This window comes from Leucoraja erinacea, chromosome 11 (assembly GCF_028641065.1).
Source record: "Leucoraja erinacea ecotype New England chromosome 11, Leri_hhj_1, whole genome shotgun sequence".
Classification (NCBI taxonomy): Eukaryota; Metazoa; Chordata; class Chondrichthyes; order Rajiformes; family Rajidae; genus Leucoraja; species Leucoraja erinaceus.
Genome location: NC_073387.1, coordinates 49,083,294 through 49,109,877, shown reverse-complemented (window position 1 = coordinate 49,109,877; position 26,584 = coordinate 49,083,294). Strand labels below are relative to the sequence as shown.

General features: G+C 43.6%; 2 protein-coding genes across 4 annotated transcripts in view; both read right to left on the bottom strand.

Moving 5' to 3' along the window:
• The window catches only part of LOC129701783 (core histone macro-H2A.1), a 30,660-nt gene extending 23,960 nt beyond the window's left edge, over positions 1–6,700 (bottom strand). For 2 of the 3 annotated variants that reach the window (XM_055643209.1, XM_055643211.1), the window contains exon 1: positions 6,565–6,700. The gene's annotated coding sequence lies outside the window, so the exon portion shown is untranslated. Of the gene's footprint in view, positions 1–6,451 lie in introns of all 3 variants that reach the window. The other variant, XM_055643210.1, reaches the window with a different exon arrangement.
• A 13,516-nt stretch (positions 6,701–20,216) lies between these two features.
• On the bottom strand, positions 20,217–26,295 carry LOC129701779 (TRAF-interacting protein with FHA domain-containing protein A-like). The gene is made up of 2 exons (XM_055643207.1): positions 26,146–26,295; positions 20,217–23,439 (listed from the first exon to the last, which is right to left on the bottom strand). Exon 2 carries the CDS (start codon positions 23,373–23,375, stop codon positions 22,815–22,817), a length of 561 nt encoding a protein of 186 aa, XP_055499182.1. The 5' UTR covers positions 23,376–23,439; positions 26,146–26,295; the 3' UTR covers positions 20,217–22,814.
• Between the last annotated feature and the right edge of the window lie 289 nt (positions 26,296–26,584).

Below are 26,584 nucleotides of genomic sequence, written 5' to 3'. Positions count from 1 at the left end.
GACGAGGCAGAGGCTCACTTGCACATCCTCCAACCTCATCTATTGTATCTGCTTTTCCAGGTGTCAACTTCACTATATCGGCAGGACCAAGCGCAGGCTTGGCGATCGTTTCACTGAACACCTTTGCTCAGTCCGCCTTAACCTAGCTGATCTCCCAGTGGCTCAGCACTTCAACTCCCCTCCCAATCCCAATCTGACCTGTAATTCCGAGCCTCATCTTTATTAACCACTTACAGCATTGGATCTGCAGTACGTTACATCTGCGAGCTGCTACATCTACTGCCTGACGTAGGCGAGTTCTTAATATTATAAAGCATGTACTAGGCGGGGCTACTACTAACAAGCACTATGATTGGGTAGTATGCAGTAGCCGATCTACATGCCCTTTCCGTCCAAATTGGCAGAACATCACCTCATATTTCACTTGGGCAGCTTGCACCCCGGCGGTATGAGCATTGACTTCTCCAACTTCAGGCAGCTCTTGTTTTCTCTCTCCATCCCCATCCCCTTCCCAGTTCTCCCACTAATCTTATTGTCTCCGACTACATTCTATCTTTGTCCCGCCCACTCCCATGACATCAGTCTGAAGAAGGGTCTTGACCTGAAATGTCGCCCGTTCCTTCTCTCCAAACATGCTGCCTCACCCACTGAGTTAGTCTGGCATTTTGTGTCTACACTAGCACTGCCTTACACACACACACTAAGGATCATTTATCATTTTAATAAAGCCAGTTAACCTACAAACCTGCTGGAGAAATTCAGCGGGTGAGGCAGTATTTATGGAGCGAAGGAAATAGGCAATGTTTCGGGTCGAAACCCTTCTTCTGACGAAGTGTTTTAGAGTGTGGGATGAAGCTGGGGCACGCGGTCATGGGGAGAACGTACAAACTCTGCACAAACAGCACCCGTAGTTGGGATCAAACCCGGGTTTCTGGCACCATGAGGCAACAACTGAGCCACCGTGCTGCCCAACCAAGCCACAAATGCGCAGTCGTCATATTTTAGCGCTGTTTACAAATAAAAAGACCTGGAAGACCTGGGTTCAACAAGGAACTGACAGCTAATTTGATTCAGACCATCATCTAGTGGTAAAAAGGTGGATGAGCTCTTGTTTATGAATGGTGAGAGATGGAAGGGCCAGCAAGAAGCAATCTAGGTGAGGTTCACAGGCAGAATGTCATTGCATTTTCATTTGACGGTGAAATTATAGCTGTCAAGCAAAACCGGGTTTCATGGTAGTGCTGCTAGTTTATATAAAGCTGAGAGAATCCAGTGAACCACTGTAAAAATTGAACTTAGTCCTAGTATTTCCAGCATCTAATTGATTTATGACCCAAGACATAAAGGGACTAATATCTACTGCCTGCAAATGCTTGCCTATTAGTTCAGCATCTAATTAACACACTTCTCACATTGACATGGGATATTAGATTCTGGCATCAACTGAACAACATAAATCTTATACCAAACTATATTTGTTATAGAACTCGTTGACAGCATTTCTGCCTACATTATAACTAGTCTTGTTTTATTTTACTGCAACAGCATTGATATACGAATCCCGTGCATATGTATGTATATATGTGTGTATATATATATATGCATATGTACACCCAGAGCTTTTTCCTCCTCAGAGCTTTTTCCTCCAGAAAGTGCTTCCTGGCCATCTACCCGACAAAATCCTGAAGGTTTCTTCCCCAGTAGTAGGTGAGGATTGAGAATGACTTGCTTCCACTCCAATGCAGGGATTTAGATGAAGAGGTCAATGAGGAATCGGTGGACTCTGTCAATGATGGGGAATATGATGCTTGATTCAACGATACTTTATTGTCAAGTGTAGGGAAATTCTTTGTTTTTGCATACAATCCAGGAAAATCCAGCAGACCTCACCTAGACAGTACACAAAGAGTCGCTATGTTTCTGGTGCCGACAAAGCTACAGGAGTTCAGCAAACATAGGCCGAGGATCCTCTTGCCCCGCAGGACTACCAAGCCAACCCAAGGTTTGCCAAATCTGCTGAAAATGCGGGAGGACAGGCACGTCGCCGCCGCCTCCCTCCGATGTGGGCCTCCGAGATACTGGGCCACTTAGTCGGCCTTGAAGGAGGCTCTGGGAATGGATCTGCTGGCTCCGACCGGGCTGGAGTTCCAGATCCCCGGCCGTAGGGGGTAAATTCGACCTGCCGATCGGTGGAGAAAGTCCCGATAAGGTCAAGATCGGCCGCCTCACCCGACCTAGGCACCATATTTTCGTGGAGACTTTCAGAAGGATTTCAAGTGCGTTTGTCCGGACTAAAGGACATGCCAGACCACCATTGCAGGAAAAAAATAAATCAGTGTTGGACCTGTATTACAAATGTCAATGGATTAAAGCAGAATATCACCCGAGGTTCTGTACGTGTATATCGTGACCTTCAATTTGGATGTTTCATCCTTCACCACAGAACAGCAGATTGTTGGTGGCACAGCGGTAGAGTTGCTGCTCTACAGAGCCAGAGACCCTTGTTCAATTCTGACTACAGGTGCTGTCTATATGGAGTTTGTACGTTCGCCCCGTGACCTGCACAGGGTTTCTCCAGGTGCTCCGGTTTTTTCCCCACACTCCAAAGACATACAGGATTGTAAGTCAATTGGCTTTTGTAAAGACTGTAAATTGTCCCTAGTGTGTAGGATAATGCTAGCGTACGGGGTTATCACAGGTCGGTATGGAGTCGGTGGGCCAAAGGGCCTGCTCCTGTGCTGTATCTCTAAACAATTACCGAAACAATTTACTTCTAACTTTCTAAAAGATACTGACCGTACGATATTATTGACATACCAATCTGTTTACTGACGAGTGAAAACATTTCCTTAAAAATTATTTCATGCATACACATGGCATTAATATTGTAATAAAATGCAATATTAAAAATATAATGCCCAGATCTTTTGTTAATGGAGAACCATTGCTCATTTTTCTTAAATAACAATTCTTCACTGCTTGTAAGGAATTCTTGACAAGACATAATATATAGAATTTTTAATCCACGCTTTGGCTACAGAAAATCACACTACATGGAACTCTGGTCACCATTTGACAAGGCTCCTAAAGAAATGGAAGGATCAACGAGCCTGGCAGGTTTCTGGACGGCATGGTGGCGCAGCGGTAGAGTTGTTGCCTTACAGCGCTAGAGACATGGGTTCGATCCTGACTACGGGTGTTGTCTGCACTGAGTTTATACATTCTTCCCGTGACCACGTGGGTTTTCTCCGGGTGCTCCGGTTTCCGCCCACACTCCAAAGACATACAGGTTTGGAGGTCAATTGGCTTCAGCTAAATTGTAAACTGTCCCTGGTGTGTAGGATAGTGTTAGTCAGTATCCGTATCATTATATATAGTGTTGCTACAATCAATTATTGCATATCTAACTGCATCCCAGTTTCCAATGCAGGTGATGCCACAACACCAATATTAACACCAACACCATTCTCAATTCAGTTGTCTGCTCTTAAAAAAAAAACTTGTATTCCTTGAATATAAAGCACCTTAAAATTCATATCAATTTTGGTATGGATCTCATTTATTTTGTTGGAAGTGTAATCCATTTATCAAATTTCAAGGTGAAATTGTGATAACTAGAAATTGTGATGAAATTATTTTGAAATGCCTTTCTTGTATACAAAATATAAATCTTTCATGAGCGCTGTAAGTCTCTGGAACTCCTCTGCTGCACAGAGGGTAGGTTGAGGCACAGCTTTGGGTTCATTGGCTATATTTAAGAGGGAGTATCCCTGGATGTGGCCAGTTGTGGCTAGTCAGCCGGTCATCATCTCCTCCTGCTGAAGGGGTATGGATTGATTGTACATTAGGCTAGGTAGCCTAAGTAGGATACTAGTACCATTGGAGAGATCAGCCATAAATCATATTGAATGGCGGTGCAGGCATCGAAGGGGACACAAAAATGGTAACTCTACGGGGCCAGCATCCTAATTTCTATGTTTCTATGACCTTCTTTCTAAGTGATTCTTATGTCAATTACATCCTAATTAAAGAAACTGCACAATTTTGAAAAATGATCGCCAATGCACCAGGAAGGGGAGTCACATCACAGCTTTGGGTTAAAATGCTGCTATAACAAGTTATTACATCCTAACATAGTATCCCTGAAAAATAATGAAACCAGTAGGTCAACTAGTCAGCCGGTCATTCATCTCCTCCTGCTGAAGCAGGCTTTGACAGTCAGATTGATTGTTATGCATGTATGAACTGAGCTGATCAAAGTTGACTGGATAGCAGGACTCAAGAATAATACGGGTCAGATTGATTGTATTGTACATTATAGCTACTTTCAGCCTAAGTAGCAATATTAGTACCATTACAGAGGTCACTGCTCATAAACCAAGGACAGTGAACAGTGGGAGGAGGACGCACAGACAGATACATCTAAGGTTGACACAAAATGCTGGAGTAACTCAGCGGGGCAGGCAGCATCTCTGGAGAGAAGGAATGGGGGACGTTTCGGGTCGAGACCCTTCTTCAGACTGATGTCAAGGGAGTGCTCGGGACAGAGATAGAATGTTGTCGGAGATAGTAAGACTGGTGGGTGAACTGGGAAGGGATGGAGAGAGAGAGAGAAGGAAAGCAAGGGCTATTTGAAGTGAGACAGATACATCTCCTTTATACAAAGATCATAAAATGTTGTTAGAACAGCAATAGAGTTCATCAACATAACTTTAAAAAGGATGTTTTTAAAATATTAAATTGTCTGGAATTGAAACTCAGAATTATTTCATAATTCCACAGAGTAAATCAACAAGAATGGATCATGTCACGACCATGCCATGTTTTTCATTTCCGTATGCTCTCTCCAATTTGTTGATGTTTTGTCACAGCTTAAGATTCAAGGTCCAGCTTCAGCTCCCAGCTCAGTCACAATTACCAGGGGGTTGAAAGTTTTTAATAATCACCTAAAGCAATGTGGTGTCCCCCGATCTCTGTGGAGTTCTGCAATCTTATTTTTAGAAACATTATTCATTCTCCACAAAATAAAAATCACAAGAGAAGCTAATAAATATAACTAGATTTATTGCAAATAAAATGGTTTGAGATGTACTTTTGTAGAAGCAGCAGAGTTCTGTTACACTCTCTCACCAATCTAGTATTATTGTAAGCAAGCTTTTTCTGAAACATTTCCTACATACCTTGGAACAATAAATAAGCTGCGATTTCCTAAAAGAAAATGACTTCGAGGAAATGAAGCGGTTATGTCTAATTTGATTGTGTAATTAACCCGAAACTAAAACAATGTAAAACATCATTATAAAAATGTCCTAGGGCATAAATCAACAACGACAAGCTGGGAGCATTAAGCGAAGCAGCCTTATGGGATAATTACCAATAGGCAAATTTAATAAAAATACGAATATAGCTCTACTGTATACTCTGCAGTTGATTGATTTGAAGCCTAATTATTCCTATTCGCAGATCTGCTGTTAAATTCAACACTCATTGATTCTCATTACCATGGAAACTTCACCCAGACTGTGACAGATCCAACCTTTAAAACTCTTACACATGCACACACACCAGGTATATGGAGTACCAGAGCTAAATGTCAACATTTTCGCACCCTTTACCGACTCAAAAACCCATCTCAGACATCGAAACATTTTTTTTAATGCCTGTTGCTAGGTGACAACCACACCATAGCTTCTGGGGAATGTGACTCCCTTACTGACCAAGAACAATCTTGTTCTTAAAGTCGATGGCAGCTTGCAACGCTGAACACAGCAATCAGGGAAGCAATTGCATGCACGTTTCAATTAATAAAGTTTGTAATTAATTCAGACCGTGCCACCAACAATGCAGTGCAGACAACACACACACAAAAAGGTGGGTAAACTGCATCAAAGCACTAAAAAATACGTGGGTTAGCGACCACCATTGCATGGGGAGGGGAGGAGGGGGATATCACCCCAGTCCTATTAAATGTAACTATCAGTTCGTGTTACCATGCAGAATAGAATATATTTGCACCAGGATACAATCCAGCATTTGCAATGTGATGCTGCGTGTTGTGTTGTTGCAGGGAACTCCGCTCTTTACATTTTATCCGTGTACATTAGGAGGCTGCACGGTGCATGCATGGTTATAATGCAGAAACATCGGGAGAAGAATCGACAGGCAATTTCCGGGTTCGCCGGGAGGGTTATTAAAAACATCCGTTAAGGCAATTGGTAAAAGCAGGCTGTATTTCCTTGCAGGATGCACCAGCAATAACTCTGCTGCTCCAACTCCCTGCAATAATCGGCTGAAAGCAAGCTTGCAAATCCTCCAAAAATCAAATCAAATATTTTTTTAACAATGACTAATTGCAAAGCTGCAACAGCTGTACAGAAAATCACCGTCCATTCTGCAGCAGACACCGTCAGGCCTGCAGTGCAAGCCATCTGCAATGCTCTGAGGTACTTACAAAAAAAATCAATGCACAAAGCTCGAGCTGCAGGCGCGGGGAGATGGCATAAAAATGACGGGCTGGCCGTGATTACAAGTAAATGAAGTGCAGAAACAATGTCAATCACTTACAGTGACACAGTAACAATATGTCTCCCTTGCAGCCGCTCCGCTCCGAGTGGGCAGAGCCCGCCGCTCCCACAGTGCCGCGCGCCAGCCCGCCCACGCTGTCAATCACCGTTCCCGGGCCAGCCTCCTGCTGTCAATCACCGCTCCCGGGCCAGCCTCCTGCTGTCAATCACCGCTCCCGGGCCAGCCTCCTGCTGTCAATCACCGCTCCCGGGCCAGCCTCCTGCTGTCAATCACCGCTCCCGGGCCGGCTTCCTGCAATCACCGCTCCCGGGCCAGCCTCCTGCTGTCAATCACCGCTCCCGGGCCGGCTTCCTGCTGCACATATCCGGCTCAGACCTCCAGCCCTGGCTTCGCACCCGTGCTGTAATGGGGAGAGGAATACTGTGTATTTTATTCCTCTGACATATCCAGGGTTATTGCAGGTCATTGCATATGTGGTTGCAATCACAATGCATTGCAACCCTCTGCAGCCGATCTGTCAATCAGTGCTCCCGGTCCAAAACCACTTGCTGCGCGCGCACACACGCACCCGGCAGTTTCTTTGCTCAGGCCCGTGCTGGAATGGGGAGAGAGGAATACTGTGCGCTTTAGATCTTTGGCTTGCCAAGGGTTATTGCATCTGTGCTTGCAATCGCATTGCATTGCAACCTTCTACAGTACAGCTGTCAATCATCGCTCCCGGGCCAGCCTCCCGATGCACTTGCTGCACAGACTCGCACCCTGGCTCCGCGGTCCACACCCGTGCCGGAATGGGGAAAGGAATACTGCATTTTATTTATTTTAGCATACCCAGGTCATTGCAATTGTGCTTGCAATCACAAGGCATTGCCACCTTCTGCAGTAGAACTGTCAATCAATGCTCCTGGGCCATCCTCCCGCTGCATTTGGAGCAAGTGCACTAGGCTCCGACACGGACCTATGCTCCACGACAGTGCTGAAAGGAGAAGGAAAATTGTGCTTTTATTCCCACTAGCATTCCTAGGTCATTGCATTTGTGCTTGTAGTCACAATGCATTTCAAGCTTTGAATAATTCACACTCCTCATATTCTACAGTAGACCTGTCAATCAAGGGTCCCGGGTTATCCTCCAGCTGCATCTGCTATACAGACACTCGGCTCAGACTCACACCATGTTTTGAAATTTTAAAAATCAAGTCTGCAATTTATCCCATCAGATAAAGCATAAAAAGAAGTTTACTTTGATACCTAATTAACTTTCATATCTCCCGGCTGCATTTGGAGTATGGTGCATTTTCATACTCGGAAATTATGCATCTTACATGCTGAAAGGAGAAGGAATAGGTGCAGGAGTAGGCCATTCGGCCCTTCGAGCCTGCACCGCCATTCAATATGATCATGGCTGATCATCCAACTCAGTATCCATTACCTGCCTTCTCTCCATACCCCCTGATTCCCCTTATTCCACAAGGGCCCATCTTCAATAGTGCTCCCGGGTTAACTGGCCTCAACTACCCTGCATTGTATACAGAGAGTTTCCTCAGATTCACACTCTGCGTGAAAAAAAGTTCTTCTCATCTCGGTTTAAAAGGATTTCCCCCTTATACTTAAGCTGTGACCCCTTGTCCTGGACTTCCCTAACATCGGGAACAATCTTCCTGGCTATTTTCATACCCCTTAAGAATAGGGAATCTTGTTCCCTATTGCTTTTCCATTGACTTAACACAAAAGCTGTAATCGAGGACAGTCAAAAGCTTTCTTAAAAATTAAGAGAACTGAATGAAATTTCAGTTATTATAGATTGAAGCATTCTGAAACAAATATGAAACGTCTTTCTTGGATGACCTGAAATTAAAGCATATAATTAGTTAGTTACCTAATTGTAGCTAATTACAAAATTGACCGTTGTGACGGAAATAGTAATAAACACCCAGACTGCCTTGAAAATTCAAAATTGTGATATTCTCAATATCAGAACTTTAATATTATTGTATTATATGCTGTAAGCCTGTAACAGATAAATTACAATTTCTAGCAATAGACCAAGTCTTTATGGAGAAGATCAACGGCTAGCTGGTACATTGCCATATCATAATCAGTAGCATCGTCATACTCCTCAGATTGTAACGAATAAGCAACTCTGTACACCTTGTTTTTCCTCAACTTTTAAATGTTGGCATTGGAAACTACAAGTTTTTGCTCTTCAAACCAAGCATGACATGCCTTTCTGCCCACTACTTTCCCCATTAAGAATGTCCTGTAGATCATCACATTTGGAGTAGTCCAAATACGGATAATCTCTGCGAATTCTGCTTGATTGGGAGTTGAAGCTGATCTAGCCGCTCTCTCAATAAAAGTGGATGCCTTGAGGATGAAACATGAGATTGTGCGAGAAGAAGAAGAAGAGATGAGACAACGGTGTCGCAGAGACGAAGAAGAGATGAGGAGACGAAAGGAACAACTGAAACTAGACACAAAGATGGCGGTGGCCACAGCAAAGAAGGAGATACTGGAATGTAACGGTTCAAGATGCATCGAAGACAATGAGCTCTGGACCAAGAGGAAAAACTACTCTAAGTGAATTAGCAGTTAGATCAATTCCACAATCGAGGTCCACCGGATTTCATGGATACGAAAACCTATTGGAACAGACTAAGATGGGTAAAACTTCATCTCAGCAAATTAGTGCTAGATCGAAATAAACTACTAATGGAGCGTCTGTGGATGCTCGAGACAAACCAATAGCGGACCACGCTTTTCCGAGGCCTGGTGCACAGGCTCAAGCAAGCCAATTTGAGTCACAGAGGCCTGTTTATCAACAGGTGGAACCAAGCCAAGGTTATCAGGATGGGTTATTGGCACTGTTGAATAGTCAAGCTGAATTCTTGGTTTCTTGGTCCTCCAAAATATTCCAAATGGAATTTAAACTGGAGGTGGTACCCCATCTCCCCCCTCCCCCACACCTCTCTCCCCTCCCCTCTCTCCTCCCCTTCTCCATCCCCCTCTCCTCACCCCTCTCCCTCTCCCTCCCTCCCTCTCCCCCCCACCCATCCCTCTCTACCCCCCCCCCTTCCCTCTCTCCCTCCGCCCCCTTCCCCCTACCCCTCTGTCCCTCTTCCACCACTCCCCCACCCCTCCCCCTCCCCACTCTTCCACTTCTCTCCCACTTACCCCACCCCTCTCCCTCCCCCACCCCCCTCTCTCTCCCCTCCCTTCCCTCCCCTCTCACCCCCCATCCCTTCCCCTCTGCCTCTCTTCCATCACTCCCCATACCCCTCTACCCCTCCCTCCCTACCCACTCTTCCACTTCTCTCCCCCCCCACTCTCCCTCCCCACTCTCTCTCCCCCCCCCCCCCCCCCCTCCCTCCACACTCTTCCCCTCCCCTCCCCTGCGCCATCTCCCTCCTCCCCTCCCTCCCCCATCCCTCCCCTACAACTCTCTCCCCCATCCCTCTCTCCTCCGTACCCCCCCCTCTCTCCTCCCCCTCTCCATCTCCCTCTCCTCACCCCTCTCCCTCTTCCTGCCTGCAGTCATACACAATAATAATATATAACAAAACATACAATAAACACAAATTAACATCCACCACAGTGAGTTCACCAAGCACCTCCTCACTGTGATGGAGACAAAAGTCTTAGTCTCTGTCTCTTCCCTCCTTGAGGCGATCCAGGCCGAAGATGCCGTCCTCCAGTCCAGTGGTCCTCCGAAATGATGTCGCTGCTGCCTCAGCTCCAATTCGGGCCGCTGGCGAAAGCCGGAACGCCGCCTCCACTCCGAGTCAGGCCACCCGCAGCCTCAGCTCCGTCGGTCCCGCTGCCTCAGCTCTGAGTCCCTCAACCTCAGCTCCGAGTCGGACCGCCGCCGGAACGCAGCCTCAGCTCCGAATCCCGCCGCATCAGCGAGTCGGGCCGCCGCCGCCTCAGCCCCGAGGTCGGCTAGCCTTGCGTTGGAAGTCTCGGCTGGCTCTGCCTCCGGAGCCTCGAGGTCGGTCGCAGTTGGAGACCGCCAGCTCCGCCATTAGGCCTCAGAGCAGATGGAGGCAGGGAAGGGGGATACGACATGAAAAAGTCGCATTCCCCCAAAGGAAGAGACAAAAACATGCACTTCAAAGCAAACGATGGTCTCATGAGGAACTACCACCCTTCTGGCCTTTGCAGCTTTGCACATCCTCAACTTCCACGTCCGAGATTACGATAAAAACCAAGACAAAGGCACTGCCGATGTTGGAATTCACAACAAAAACAAACTGCTGGAAGAACTTGTGTAGGAAGGGTCTTAACCCGAAACGTCACCCATTCCTTCTCTTCAGAGATGCTGTCTGTCCCGCTGAGTTACTCCAGCATTTTGTGTCTATCTTCGCTGGAAGAACTCCGTGGGTGAAGCAGCATCTGTGCAGACATAAGCAGGCACTTTAGGTTAAGACCTTGCTTCAGGCATGAGAGGGAAGAGGGAAGATGAGAGGGAAGAGGGAATTCAACCAGATCATAGCTTGACAAAATACCTCTCTCACTCTACCACCAGCAGAAGTTCCTACATATGATGGCGATCCTTTGCGGTATGAAGCTTTCGTAAGGGCATTAGAAGACGAATTAGAAACAAAAGTTACGGATGAAAAGGAGCGCTTACGATTTCTGGTGAAGTACACAAGCAGAGATTTTCAGGAACTTGTAGAAAGTTGTCAAATTGAGCCAGTCAGCCATGGCTATAAAAAGGCGAGAAAATTACTTAAAGAACATTTTGAGAAATGAACAGAGGATTGCTAACGTATATATGGAGAAGGCCTATGCTTGGAAAGAAATCAAGCCAGCAGATGGGAAAGCATTGAGTAAATATGCGATATTTCTGAGAGGTTGTTGCAGCTCGATGAGAAATCTTGGCCACATGGAAGAAATGAATCTTGCGAGTAATGCTAGAATCATCATTAGCAAGATGCCGAGAAGAATAAGAGAAAGGTGGAGATATGAAGCAGGCGGAATAATGGATGAAAGGAAGCAAGTAGCCAGGCTACCAGACCTGGTGAAATTCTTGGACAGGGAAGTATGGAACATGTTAGAGCCACACTACGGAACTATTGAAGATCATAAACCGATCGCAAATAACAAAGGTTCTACCTTTACCAAAACTGAAGAAATATCACAACCAGACCTGTGGAAACGACAGATGGAATGAAAGGAAATGTATCTACTAGCAAGCAAATAGTGTTTTATTTGTTATGTGATGAAGTTTGTCACACCATAAGATGGTGTTGAAGATTCAAGATGAAAGAATATGAAGAAAAGATGGATTTCTTGAAAGAGAAGGGAATCTGTTTGAAAAAAGGACATATGGTGAGAGACTGTAAAAGTCCTATGATTTGTTATAAGTGCAGGCAATATCATCCTGAAGCACTTTGCACTGAAGAAGAGCTACCAGAGTATTGGGAAGAAGAAGAACCGGAACAAATAGATGATGAACTACCAGAGCAAATAGAACAGGAGGAATCGGAGCAAACGGAACAGAAGAAGAAGCCAACTACTAGTGATGCTATCACCTTGCCTCAAGTAACTGCGGGGTTGAAGCTTGTAATTTTTCTATCTTACCAGTACAGGAAAGGAACAGTAAGACAAATACAGTGTTGCAAACATATGCTTTTCTGGATCATGGAAGTTCGACTACCTTTTGCACAGAAAACCTGACGAGAAGGCTGAACATCACAGGAGAAGAGACTAAGATTCGATTGCATACCATGACTAAAGATAAAGAGAGCAGGAGTCGTTACATTACGAGTATGGAGATATTCAGTTTGGATGAAGATCATTTTATACCAATATCTGAAGTGTTTACACATGGAACCATGCCCGTTGATAGTCAAAATATACCAAAACATCAAGACTTGAAGGATGTCAAGATATCTGAAATAAATTCTAGTGTTGATCTACTTATCGGAACAAATGTTTTGAAGGCATTGGAACCTATACAGACTGTGAGGAGCCAAGGTGATGGACCGTATGCTACAAAAACCCCGACTTGGATGGGTTATCTATGGCTCGTTGAAAAGGAACAACGAAAACAGGAATCAGAGGAACTATCCTACCATTCTGCCATCAGGCCGCCGATATAAAGTCCCCCTATCCAAGAAAAGCATCCACAAAAACTCATTCATACCCATTACCATAAACAGCTTAAATAAAAAATGAACAATGGACAAATTAACCCTGACGCATTGTCACTTTGCACGTATCCACAACTTTTATCTTGTCTATTTTTACAGTTTTTAATCTTTATGTTTGCTTTTGAGATCGATACACACTGTGTGTGCTCGCAGGAATCTGTGTTGTATGGCTGCTTATCAGTGCATTGTCCTGTCTGTATGTTGAGCCACGTCAAAGAGGATTTTCTGTTACGACAGACAATAAAGTTTTCTGAATCTGAATCTGAATCTGAATTGCTGTTAATCAAATATCTACTGATAAATTAGAAAAGCCGTTGATGAAGCCATACAATCATGACTTCAATGAAAGTATCGACAAGGAATGTGAAGAGATGTTGAATGAAGAGTTGAAGTTTATGGATATTATGAACTACTCAGTAAAGATTGACAGACACTATTGTCTGGACTTACCTTTCAAACAAGAAAGTGTTATTCTATCGAATAATCGTCATATGGCAGAGCAACGCAACCAGACTGAAACGCAAGTTTGGCGAATATACTAAATTTCATGAAGTAAGAATCTCGTTGAAGATGAATTTCTACAAGGATGATTATTTAAAATCCAAGTCAAATTCAACCAGTAGAATATCTGACTTCCCTTTGCAATAAGGGAAGATTCACACATTAAAAGTGGATCAGCGACAATTGTGAAAACATTCCACTAGATGATGGAGCCAAAGAAAGCAGAGAGTTGGATTTGGACAGAGACAATCTGCCAATGGGAAGAGCGTTGGGAGTTACTAATGTTGTGCAACTAAAATATGTTATCACAGAAGAAAATCCTGCGGATGAAGTTTCCAGAAAACTGACAGCGAGCCGCTTCTTAAGCGATAAGAGATGGATCAATGAACTCAAATCTCTCTGTAAGCCAGACAGAGAATGGACAAAGCTTGAGCTGAGATTTGAAATCTCTGCTAATGATCCGGAAATTAAATCAAACCTAACGTTGAACTTTATTGGTAAAAATCCTGTTAATCTCTCGAAGGATTTTCACACTTCAACATTGTTGTTACAACACATTCACGAGTTGATCGGACACGGAGGAAGACGTTATATGTTATCAAAGCTTTGGACTGTAATGTTTTGGACTATATACTGGGTATCATGCCTGACTTTAAGGGTTTGGTGCGTACGGTGCGACTTTAAACTAAAACCAGTGTTTTAATAAAAATTAATAATCAAGTTATGCTTGCTTCTAGAAGGCGAAAGTGAAGATGGAAGAGTCGATGAAGAATTCTGATTGCAGATATATAGTGCATGCTATTATTTTCCTCGTTAGTGGTTAGTATCCCCGACTGTCACGCGGGAGACCGAGGTTCAATTCCCCGACGAGGTGCCATGGGGTTCAATTCCCTGATATTTTTGCTTTTTGATATATGTTAAGGCTTCATGGCTACTTTTTTGATGTTTATTAATAATTGCCTCGTTATATACTTGGAACAGGGGCCTGTATGTGGTGGCCATTTGGCTTGTTTTGTGTGTCATTAATTATGACATGTGTCTTTGAATTTTAGACTGCCCGTCATATTGTGGGTGGGATTTATGACGTATTTAGGGCATGTTTGGAGCTAAGTTTCTTGCACAGAAGCTTAGTTTTTAGTTTAGTTTTGGACCAGCATGGGGAAGGCGTACCCTTTGACCATGCGAAGTGTAACGGAGACACGAGGAGTTTTCTAACGTTTAATGCAATAAGCTGGAGTTCGATGAAGATTACAGTGTACAGGTCGGAAGAAGTTTGGATGTACCTTATTGTTTTTCATCAACAATAAAGAATTTATTCATCAAAAGACTGTTTTGAAGATTTATCTGTGAAGAAGCTCTGAAGGTCCCCAACGGAGAGTTTGCATGCATACAAAGACATTCCCTTTAACCATGTAGTCCATTTAGCGGCTAGAGGAAGTAATCTCTTGAACGATATAAACATCTGCTGCTACAAACCTGTCAATTAGTGACTCTGGGTCAGCCCCTGGCTGCATTTGGTGCAGGTACACTCGGCTCAGACACGGACCTAGACCAGTGAAGGAAAATAAAATTGTGCTTGTGCTTTAGCATACATAAGTTATTGCATTTGTGCTTGCAATCATTTCCAATTCGTCTCAATCCATTGCAACTTTTGGAGAATTCTACATTCCTCATATTAAATAGCAGAACTAAGTTATCGGCGACCATTGTATTTGTGCTTGCAATGATCTTTTCGTCATAATGCTGTAATTTCAGCTTCTGCAGTTCCTTGTGTCCATAATTTCTACAACACTGCCATGCTTTATAGCTTTCTTTAATGTCCGGTTAACTGGTCAGTAAAGTTGAAAGCCATTCAAGGTTCCATTAATGACAAAACTTTAACGCCATCCACAGCACTCTTTGTGGTGGTGTGAATAATAGTGAACAGATATAGATATGCCATTTATTGTCACTATACATGTACAGTGAAACTGAAAGCTGCTCGTACTCAGTGCATACATACAATTTTACACAAAAAACAAGAAACAGAAAAACAAAACAGAAGGGGAGATGGGGGGGGGGGGGGGGGGGATAGGTACACAAATTCTACGGCGAACAGCGTAATGAAAATATACTTCTATCGGTTTGGACAAGGATTTCAGCAACAGACACAAATGTCTTATCAAATGAAGGAACCGCATATCCAATGCCATAATGGGAAGAACTAATATTCCTGGAACATTTATTTATATGTAATGATGCTGAGCATTAAGCCAGCTTTTAGGCTGTTTTATATTCTAACAAATGTATTTGCAGACAGAAGCTGGTTTAGCTAGTCCTGTTGTTATATTGCTGCATTCCACACTTGGCCAAGATCCCTCTAACATGTTTAGAATTGTACACCAGATATTCTGAAGAAGGGTCTCAACCCGAAACGTCACGTATTCCTTCGCTCCATAGATGCTGCCTCACCCGCTGAGTTTCTCCAGCATTTTTGTCTACTTTCAATTTTTCCAGCATCTGCAGTTCTTTCTTAACCAATAAACCAGATATTTGATCATTGGCGAAAATTATTCAATTTAATTATTTTTATGCTGGTTTGGAGATGTTTTATCAAGTAATTCCATTCAAGTAAAAGATGTTAACGTCTTTTAAAATTAAAGGCGGCACAGTGGCGCAGCATTAAGAGTTGCTGCTTACAGAGACCCAGGTTCGATCCTGACCACAGGTGCTGTCTGTACGGAGTTTGTGCATTCTTTCCGTGACCGCGTAGGGTTTCCTCAGGTGCTCTGGTTTCCTCCCGCACTCCAAAGACATACGGGCTTGTAGGTTAATGGGCTTCGGTAAAGATTGTAAATTGTCCCTCGTGTGCACGACAGTGCTAATGTGTGGGGATCACTGGTCGGTGCGGACTCGGTGTGCCAAAGGGCCTGTTTCCGCACTGTATCTCTAAGATAAACTAATAGGAATTGAAAACTTATGTTAGGCATACCCATGACATTGTATCTGCAGTTTATGAAGGTGGTGTTGAAATTGCTTACTGATCACAGGGATACGGTTGAAATAAAATTGTAGATAATATATGTGTATTGTTTTATAGGCAACAATCAAGATGTGAAACTATTATGTCATCTGCCATTAACTTTGGCTTGCACAAATTTTTGCAGGTTTTCCATCATTTGCACTTCATCTAGTTTCCTATCCAACATGATGAATGTGGAAAATATTGTTGAATGAAAATTAGGCGCAATAAATGCCTATTGCTTTGCAAACAGACGTGGGAATGCTAATTTCTTTTTGGAGGCACGAGGACTGGAGAAGCAAAAAAAAGACCTAAAAGGTTCCTCTAGATGGTGCAATAAACCTAAAATTACTTTAAAGGTAAAATACTTTAAAGTTAATCTAAAATTACTTTAAACTGCAAGCTATGCCAAAAATTATGTGTTGGAAGTTACGTTTCTCAGGTCAAAATAACAAAGTGCATTCACTGAGTTTAAATTCTCTTAAAATGAAGCCACATCACTTTCAGTACGAAGACATTGGTAGGCAAATTTATGAAAATAAAATATTAACATTGAAATATGTTGAGCTCCTTGAAAATGAGTAATGAAACTTGTAAATGAGATAGAAGTGGCAGATCGATACTTTGAGAAATTTTCAATGATTTAAACATAGTGACAATGTATCTATTCTTGAATTTTTTTGTAGATATTAGATATATTTTAGTTGCGTTAAAATAATTGTGGTGTTACCACATCAATGTATTTTAATGAACATTGCTCAGGTGAAAGAAATGCAGCTACATATGTGGTTCACTAATTACTTACTGCCTGCAGTGCATGTGTTTACACCTTGTCCTGGGAGAAGGAATGGAGGGAACTATTGTGTCATCTGCCATTAACTTTGGCTTGCACAAACTTTTGCAGGCTTTCCCTCATTTGCACTTCATCTAGTTTCCTATCCAACATGATGAATGTGGAACATATTGATGTATGTTGAATGAAAATTAGGCCATATGATCAGCCACGCTCATATTGAATGGCGGTGCCGGCTCGAAGTGCCGAATGGCCTACTCCTGCACCTACATTCTATGTTTCTATGAACTGTGTCACACATTGGGTGATGTGCCTGTCCTTGTTAATTAGGTGGCAGTTTGCACATGTTAGGAGAATGTCTATTAATACTAAATCCCAAAGATCATAGAGCGGAGCAAGATGGTGCACTCCGCGAAAAAGCCGTAGTAGGTGATGGGTAATCTTCAGCGCCATTTCTGTAATCGGCTTCTGTCATGGCGTCCTCATCTACAAGCGGAGCGTACTGCTCTGCTATAATTTGCTCGAATCGCACATGTAGGCGATCCGACCTGTATTTCTTCAGGTTCCCCACGCAAAACGATCTTTGGTCGGGACGACTTACTTGACTGGTGCTGATATGTTGAGACTCCGAAGCAGTGTATGTTTTAACTTGTTTGGCATATAGGGCCGCCTGTCTAAACGACACCAAGCGATTGATGTCAAGGACCTAATCGTGTTTCCACACACTCGCTTTTCTCAGAAAATTGCAGCAACAGCAATAATGAAATTGGAGAATGAAAGGAGACAGGTTGGAGTTGAATGAAGTAGACAAAGCAGAGAGAAATCACGAGAAAAAGACTTGCTCGGCTCAATGCATCAACAATAGTAACACCTTCCCCAGTAAATTAAAGGCGATACTGCAATAAATTCGGTAACATTGTGTTCCTGTCTTCTGTATTTGTTCTGGAGATTGATGAAACTGACCTAACCTTTGGCAGAAGTAATTGGTTGGTGTATGAAGCTATAGCTGGATTTTTGTGTGTCCTTGATCCAGATTTAAGACAATTTTGAGATTTTGAGACATCTAAGATTTCTTGCAGAAGTTTTCAAGAATGAACTGCAATGCTGGAAGATCGAAGGTACACAAAATTGCTGGAGAAACTCAGCGGGCGCAGCAGCATCTATGGAGCGAAGGAAATAGGTGACATTTCGAGTCGAGACCCTTCTTCAGACTGAGTCAGGGGAAAGAGGAACAAGAGATATAGACGGTACTAAGGACAAATGAATGGAAGATATGCCGATATCCCCCGTTTCCCTTTCCCTTGACTGTCGGTCTGAAGACCAGTTGACCCGAAATATCACCTATTCCTTTTCTCCAGAGATGCTGCCTGACCCGCTGATTTACTCCAGCCTTTTGTGTCTGTCTTCGGTTTAAACCAGCACCTGCAGTTCCTCCCTGTACAAGGTATGTGTGTATTAGCGTGTGTCCAGTAAGATTAACAATTACGCAAGTTTCCACACGCACACTTACTTCAGCAAATAGGGTGATTTCACAAAAGGTCACTGGAGCGTAGATCCGCACCCACGTGACCGAAAATTTAAACTGGAGTACACTTGGTACTTCCGGTACATGTTAGTGAATGGGAAAACACGCACTTTCACACCCGTTAAAAACATCGAAAACGGCCAGTTTTTGAGCTGCAATTTACTGTGCCAGTCGGGGTGACCGTGAGGCACAGCTACCTAAATTTACAGTCCAAAAAAAAGATAGAAACTAAGGTAAATTCAAGAGGGAGCTGAAGGTGCAAAACCAGCGGAAGTGCTTTGCGGACATTTGCCGTGGAGATTTAAAGATCCAAAATATCGGGAATTATTGCGTTTGCTCGCTGCATTTCATCAAAAGTAAGGCATTTTTATCTTTATTCATTTGTTATATGAAAAGTTTTAAAAGTGAAAAATCCGTCAGTAAAATTGCAAAATCGCCCATGGTTCTCAGGTGGGTTTTAACATGCAAAATGAAAACGCTTCTGAAGCTACATTTACCATTTAAATAATCGTAAACTATCAATGCGTTTTAAAATACTCAGATGCAAGCTAAGGAATGGGATACTTGTCAGCTGTTAGTTGGACAAAATCAGGACATTTTATTATTTGCCAAAATCAGGATTGTTGACATCATTCCATGCTGCAGGCTTGTCTGTTATTAGATGATAAATAAATAAGTAGTTTGGGTGATTGTGCAAGCTTTAAACAAGAAACATATTTTGGCAGAGAATTCCACAGACACACAACTCTCTGTGAGAAAAAGTGTTTCCTCGTCTCCGTTTTAAATGGCTTACTCCTTATTCATAAACTGTGGGCTCTGGTTCTGGACTCCCCCAACAACGGGAACATGTTTCCATCCTCTAGCGTGTCCAAACCCTTAACAATCTGATATGTTTCAATAAGATCCCCTCTCATTCTACTAAACTCCAGAATATGCAAGCCCAGCCGCTCCATTTTCTCAGCATTCTCAGAATTCTCTGCCTCAGAGGGCGGTGGAGGCCAGTTCTCTGGATACTTTCAAGAGAGAACTAGATAGGGCTCTTAAAGATAGCGGAGTCAGGGGATATGGGGAGAAAGCAGGAACAGGGTACTGATTGGGGATGATCAGCCACGATCACATTGAATGGCAGTGCTGGCTCGAAGGGCCGAATGGCCTACTCCTGCACCTATTGTCTATGGAAAGGTTTAATATATTTTATTGTCATTGCACATAAGCGTAACGAGATTTGGTATGCAGCTTCCATCCGATGTCATAACATAAATAACTAATAACATTTAGATTTAGATACCCCGAGAACATGGTTTGTAAAAAGAACAGTAAAATAGTCAAAACAATTCAAACAGACTAAAGTGCAGATGTGTCTATGCACGTGACCATCCGAGGGAGACAGTCCATGGGGCGTGGGGGGCACTCAGCAGGGCCGGTTCAGAGCCACTATAGCTCTGGGAATGAAGGTTACACAAAAAAGCTGGGAGAAACTCAGCGGGTGCAGCAGCATCTATGGAGCGAAGGAAATAGGCAACGTTTCGGGCCGAAACCCTTCTTGGACTGATCGGGGGGGGGCGGGGTGGGGTGGGACAAGAAAGGGAAAAGGAGAGTAGCCCGTTGCCTATTTCCTTCGCTCCATAGATGCTGCTGCACCCGCTGAGTTTCTCCAGCTTTTTTGTGTAACCTTCGATTCTCCAGCATCTGCAGTTCCCTCTTAAGCTCTGGGAATGAAGTTGTTCCTGAGTCTGGAGGTTCGGGCTTAGAAGGCCTTGTAACGTCTGCCGGAGGGTAGTAGTTCGAACAGTCCATTATAAGGGTGTGAGGAGTCTTTATGGATGCTGACGGCCTTCCTGAGGCACCGTGTGTGGTAGATGCCCTCCAAGGCTGGTAGTTGTGTCTCAATGATCTTCTGCGGGCAGGTGGGACTTGTGTAGATGGGGCATCTTGACATGGGTAAGTTGGGCCTGTTTTCCCGCTGTTTGATTCTATGAAATGACTGGACTCGATAACTGATGTATGGATTAGGCCTCTTAAAGGCATCACTCAGTATATTTAAATTAATTTAAATCAATAGCATGTAGGCAGCTCCCACAGTGAGCTACTTATCGACTTTAAATATATAAAATAATTCCCTAATCATTTTACACAAAATCATCTGAATGGGAACGGAAAGCCTTTGTTTCTACAGTCTGTCAGATCTTTCAAACCGGGGATAATTGCGCTCATTTCCATCTTTCCCCATCTTCCCCCACTACACGCTTCTCTTCCACGTTATCAAAACCAGAACAGACACAGGGCCTGGCTAATCATAGAGTGATACTGTGTGGAAACAGGCCCTTCGGCCCTACTTGCCCACACTGGCCAACAATGTCCCAGCTACACTAGTCCCGCCTGCCTGCGCATTTTCCATATCCCTCCAAACCTGTCCTATCCATGTACCTGGCTAACTGTTTCTTAAACGATGGGAATAGTCCCAGCCTCAACTACCTCCTCTGGCAGCTTGTTCCATGCACCAACCACCCTTTGTGTGAAAAAGTTACCCCTCGGATTCCTATTAAATCTTTTCCCCTTCACCTTGAACCTATGTCCTCTGGTCCTCGATTCCCCTACTCTGGGCAAGAGACTCTGTGCATTTACCCGATCAATTCCTCTCATGATTTTGTACACCTCTATAAGATCCTCCCTCATCCTCCTGCGCTCCATTGAGTAGAGACCCAGCCTACTCAACCTCTCCCTATAGCTCACAAACACTAGTCCTGGCAAAACCCTCGTAAATCTTTTCTGAACCCTTTCAAGCTTGACAATTTATTTCCTATAACATGGTGCCCAGAACTGAACACAATATTCTAAATGCTGTCTCACCAACGTCTTATATAGTCTTACTCAGGACCATTTAGTAATGATAATATCTATGTACTGCTTGTTTAATATAACTTTCCATAAAGCTTAGTGGAAATGAAAAGAAAACATACAAAAATACTGCAACATTACAAGGTCAAACAGCCAAGTGTAGGTGAAAACCTATTGAAAAGATTACTAGCATGAACTAAAATAACAGTAAACAGACAGACATTAAAGGCAGTCCATGTAAATTATAATGAATCTGGTTAATTCTATAATGTCGATGATCTTTTACACATTAAGCTTCTTAGTTTACCTCCTTAGCAAATATAAAGCTACTTTAATGCTCAAGAGGCCTACAAACCATCTTTAAAAAATTCACAATAAATTTGTAAAGGTATAATAAAATCTGTTACTATTTTAGGCCTAGAGTGGATTTGGAGAGGATGTTTCCACTTGTGGGAGAGCCTAGGACCAGAGGCCATAGCTTCAGAATAAAATGACTTACCTTTAGAAAGGAGATGAGGAGGAATTTCTTTAGTCAGAGGGTGGAATCTGTGGAATTCACTACCGCAGATGACTGTAGAGGTCAAGTCATTGGGAATTTGTAAGGCTCAGATTGACAGATTCTAGATTAGTAAGTGTGTCAGGTTATGGGGAGACAGCAGGAGAATGGGGTTGAAAGGGAAAGATAGATCTGCCATGATTGAATGGGGGTGTAGACTTGATGGGCCGAATGGCCTAATTCTGCTCTGAGAACTTATGAACTTTGGCTTTAGAAACATAGAAAATAGGTGCAGGAGTAGGCCATTCGAGCCTGCACCGCCATTCAATATGATCATGGCTGATCATCCAACTCAGTATCCTGTTCCTTCCTTCTCTCCATACCCCCTGATCCCTTTAGCCACAAGGGCCACATCTAACTCCCTCTTAAATATAGCCAATGAACTGGCCTCAACTACCTTCTGCGGCAGAGAATTCCAGAGATTCACCACTCTCTGTGTGAAAAAAGTTTTCCTCATCTCGGTCCTAAAAGATTTCCCCCTTATCCTTAAACTGTGACCCCTTGTTCTGGACGTCCCCAACATCGGGAACAATCTTCCTGCATCTAGCCGGTCCAACCCCTTAAGAATTTTGTAAGTTTCTATAAGATCCCCCTCAATCTTCTAAATTCTAGCGAGTACAAACCGAGTCTATCCAGTCTTTCTTCATATGAAAGTCCGGACATCCCAGGAATCAGTCTGGTGATTACATTTTGCTGATTTCAGTAACGCTCTTTCTTTTTGAGCTATACCATGCAAAAGAGTAACATAATTCAACTGTTTCATTTGAGCAAAGGAGTAGAATTAGGCCATTCGGTCCTTTGAGTTTGCTCACCATTCGATCATGGTTTTTTGCAACTTTCCTTTGTCACACTCAATGGGGATAAAAATATGGGCAAAATTAAAGATGACTGCAGTAAACTTCAAAAACATATATAATGTCTCATTATTATGAAAGCATGTATTGGTTGAGATCTTCATCAACTTCTATCGGTTCACGTGGATCGTGCTGGCACTTAGAAAAATGTGCTTCAGACCGAGGATACCTGGCGTCCATATTTAGATGAGGTAAAGGGGTGCCCTTCTGAATCACAACTTGAAACTTAGAGACTGAATCACCCCCGGCATGTTCCAGAAGAAACTGAAATTCAGTGAACTGGATGACAGATTGGCAAGGCAGGAGCTGTTTTTGTAGGTAGCTCAGCTTATTACCATTGATATAAAGCGCAAATCGGTTGCTCAGGTTTTTAATCTCAAACTGAAGATCTGAACAGTTCGCCCCGACCAACGCTTCAAGCTGGAACTGCAACCGAGAAGCTCGTTCGTGCTTTAGTTGGAAGTTGCAAGTGTTCTTCCTACCGAAAGTCACTATCTCATAAGCTTCATACGTCTGCGGCTCATTGAATGTGATAAAGCTGAAAACATCTTCTTCCTTATCTCCCGGATGGTAGACACTGATGGAAAGGCATGGGATGTTTTCCTGTGTAAGACTGTCACTGATGCTGTCCATCTTGTGTGGTATTCTTAATAGACTCGTTGAAGAAATTCTGCATTCAACCCAGGCCGACAAAATCCTGCAGATAATAAATTTTTGTTGGAGATGAAATAAAATAAAATTATTCCTCTGAATTACCTCGATTTAATTTTTCCTATTACTCTAACCATATTTTCCAGCATATACTCAACTGGCAACATGTCCAACACCTTAAGAAGGGTCTCAACCCGAAACATCACCTATTCCTTTTCTCCCGAGATGCTGTCGGACCCACTGATATATTCCAACTTTTTTTAGTTTAGAGATACAATGCGGAAACAGGCCCTTCGGCCCACCGGGTCCGCGCCGACCAGCGATCCCCGAACATTAACACTATCCGACACCCACTAGGGACAATTTTTTACATTTACCAAGCTAATTAACCTGCAAGCCTGTACGTTATTGGAATGTGGGAAGAAACCAAAGATCTCAGAGAAAGCCCACACAGGTCACGGGAGAACATACAAACTCCGGACAAACAGCACTCGTAGTTGGGATCGAACCCGGGTCTCCGGCGCTGCATTCGTTATAAGGCAGCAACCCTAACGCTGCACCACTGTGACTGCCCAAATATTTTTTGTGTCCGTCATCGATTTAAGCCAGCATCTGCAGTTACTTCCTGCAGCATAAATGTTGACCCTTATTCAAATTCCCTTACAGATTTTACACAGGTGCTTTAGTTTTAGATATACAGAGTCCACTTCGACCATCGATCACCCGATCACACACGTTCTACGTACCTCACCTTCGCATCCACTCTCTACACTCTCTACTATATCAATCAATCATTTTTCCCTAATGATTGTCATCGAGTCAGACTTGAGAGTGCACCAATCATTGGGACACCAAACGGTGTTTACACGATGTGTAGAAAGGAACTGTAGATGCTGGTTTACACCGAAGATAGACACAAAAAGCTGGACTAACTCAGCGGGTCAGGCAGCATCTCTGGAAAAAAGGAATAGGTAACGTTTCGGATCAAGACCCTTCTTCAGTTTATATGAACCCAAGTAAGGAATTAAACATGCACTTTGAAATATAAGCTGTCTCTGAACGTACTAGCCATCTGCAAGTGTAAATATTTCAAGTTTTTGCAGGAGTTGAAAGAGTCAAAGGGCAGCTGACTGCAACTCAGTCTATGGCTGCAGTGTGACTTATGGAGGGAATCGCAATGATTTATGTGCAACATCCTCATTCAGATGAGAATATATCAAAACCGAGCTGGATGGCAGTGGTGCAGAAAGTAAAGTTGCAGCTGCACAATGCCAGACACCGGCATCTAATCCTGTCTCAGAAATTCCTGTTATAAGAGCAAAATTAGGCCATTTGGCCCATCGTCTATTCCGCCATTCAATCATGACTGATCTATCTTTCCCCCTCAACCCCATTCTCCTGCCTATCCCCATAACCCCTGACACCTGTGCTATCAGTGTGAAGTTCATGCTTTCTTCCCATGACCCCCTAGGTTTCCTCCAATACCTCCTACATTCCAAAGACGTGCAAGTTGGTCATCCAGTTTGTCCATGAGAGTTAGTATCAGGTAGATACAAAATGCTGGAGTAACTCAGCGGATGGGGCTGCATCTCTGGAGAGAAGGAATAAGCGACGTTTCGGGTTGGGTCAGAATCAGGGTGTGGGATAAGGAGGTGTGTTGATGTGATGCAAGAATAATAAAAATAGGATTAGACAGAAAATGCTAGAGTAACTCAGTGGGTCAGGCAGCATCCAAGATACTGCCCGACTCGCTAAGTTACTCCAGCATCATCTGCAGTTCCTTCTTACACAAATAAAAATTAGGTTCCAATTTCTGAGTTTAGTTCATTGTCACATGTACCGAGGTACAGTGAAAAGCCTTTGTTGCGTGCTAACCACTCAGTGGACAGACAATCCATGAATACAATCGAGGCATCCACAGTGTAGATACATGATAAAGGGAATAACGTTTAGTGCAAGATAAAGTCCAGTAAAGTCCTATCAAAGATAGTCCAAGGGTGTCCAATGAGGCAAATAGTAGCTCAGGACTACTCTCTAGTTGTTGGTAGGGTGGTTCACTTGCCTGATAGCAGCTGAGAAGAAACTGCCCCTGAATCTGGAGACCCTTCTTCAGACGTTGAAGAAATTCTACATTCAAGCCAGGCTGCCACAAACTCGCAGATAAAATATTTTTTGGAAATGAAAGAAAATAAAGCAATTCCTCTGAATTACCCTGATTTAATTGTTCGTATTACTTTAAAATAATAACCATATTTTCCAGTCTGAAGAAGGGTCTCGACCCGAAACGTTGCCTATTTCCTTCGCTCCATAGATGCTGCCTCGCCCGCTGAGTTTCTCCAGCATTTATGTGTACCCTGAATCTGGAGATGTAATAGTGATGATGTTGTGTAATGTAGGATTGGTCTAATGGATAGTTTACTGGTCAATATATTGGACATCACGTGCTGGAATAACTAACCAGGTCCACGCTGCTGGGCTTAATGCACGTACACATACCTCCCATCTCCTCGTAAATGATTGCACAATGCAAGAGAGTGGGGAATTCCCAAATGCAACGAGGGGCCCAGCTGGTTGCACACGCACCTTCGTCCCTTTTCCGACCGCATTGATTGAATTGCATTTAAAAAAAACTTCAGGAAATGCACATTACAACGCACGTCGAACGGGAGTGCTTCAGAATGGAAACTCTCGGACTTGTTTTTTTGTTTTCCCCGTTTCCTCGCTCACAGTAAACAAACCCATGCAAACTTACCAGTGGCTTTAAAGGTGAGGGGGAGGCGGCTCATTGCCCCGGGTCCCCGTCCCGCTCACTGCCAGCGAAGGCCGGGGAGAACGCTGGCTCGGCCCGCCCCAGCGCAGCCTCTCTGGTCGCTGCTACGCCTCTCGGCAGCTCACACCAGGCCAAAGATCTTAGAGCTCCGCTATAAGATCTTTGGCTCACACAGGCTTTGTCCTGCCCCTCCTCTCTTCCAGCTTTCTCCCCGCCCCCTTACAATCAGTCTGAAGACAGTACACTCTTGCTGGAAACCCCATCCCACCCACCCATGTAGAAACAAAGAACTGCAGATGCTGGTTAATTCACAAAAGGACACAATGTGCTGGAGTAATTCAGCAGGTCAGGCAACATCTCTGGAGGACGTAGACAGGTCACATTTCTCTTCCCCTGACATGTTTTCCATGTTCACCTAATC

Coding starts and splice junctions, on each gene's coding strand:
- LOC129701779 (XM_055643207.1), bottom strand. CDS start 23,375: ATGGACAGCATCAGTGACAGTCTTACACAGGAAAACATCCCATGCCTT.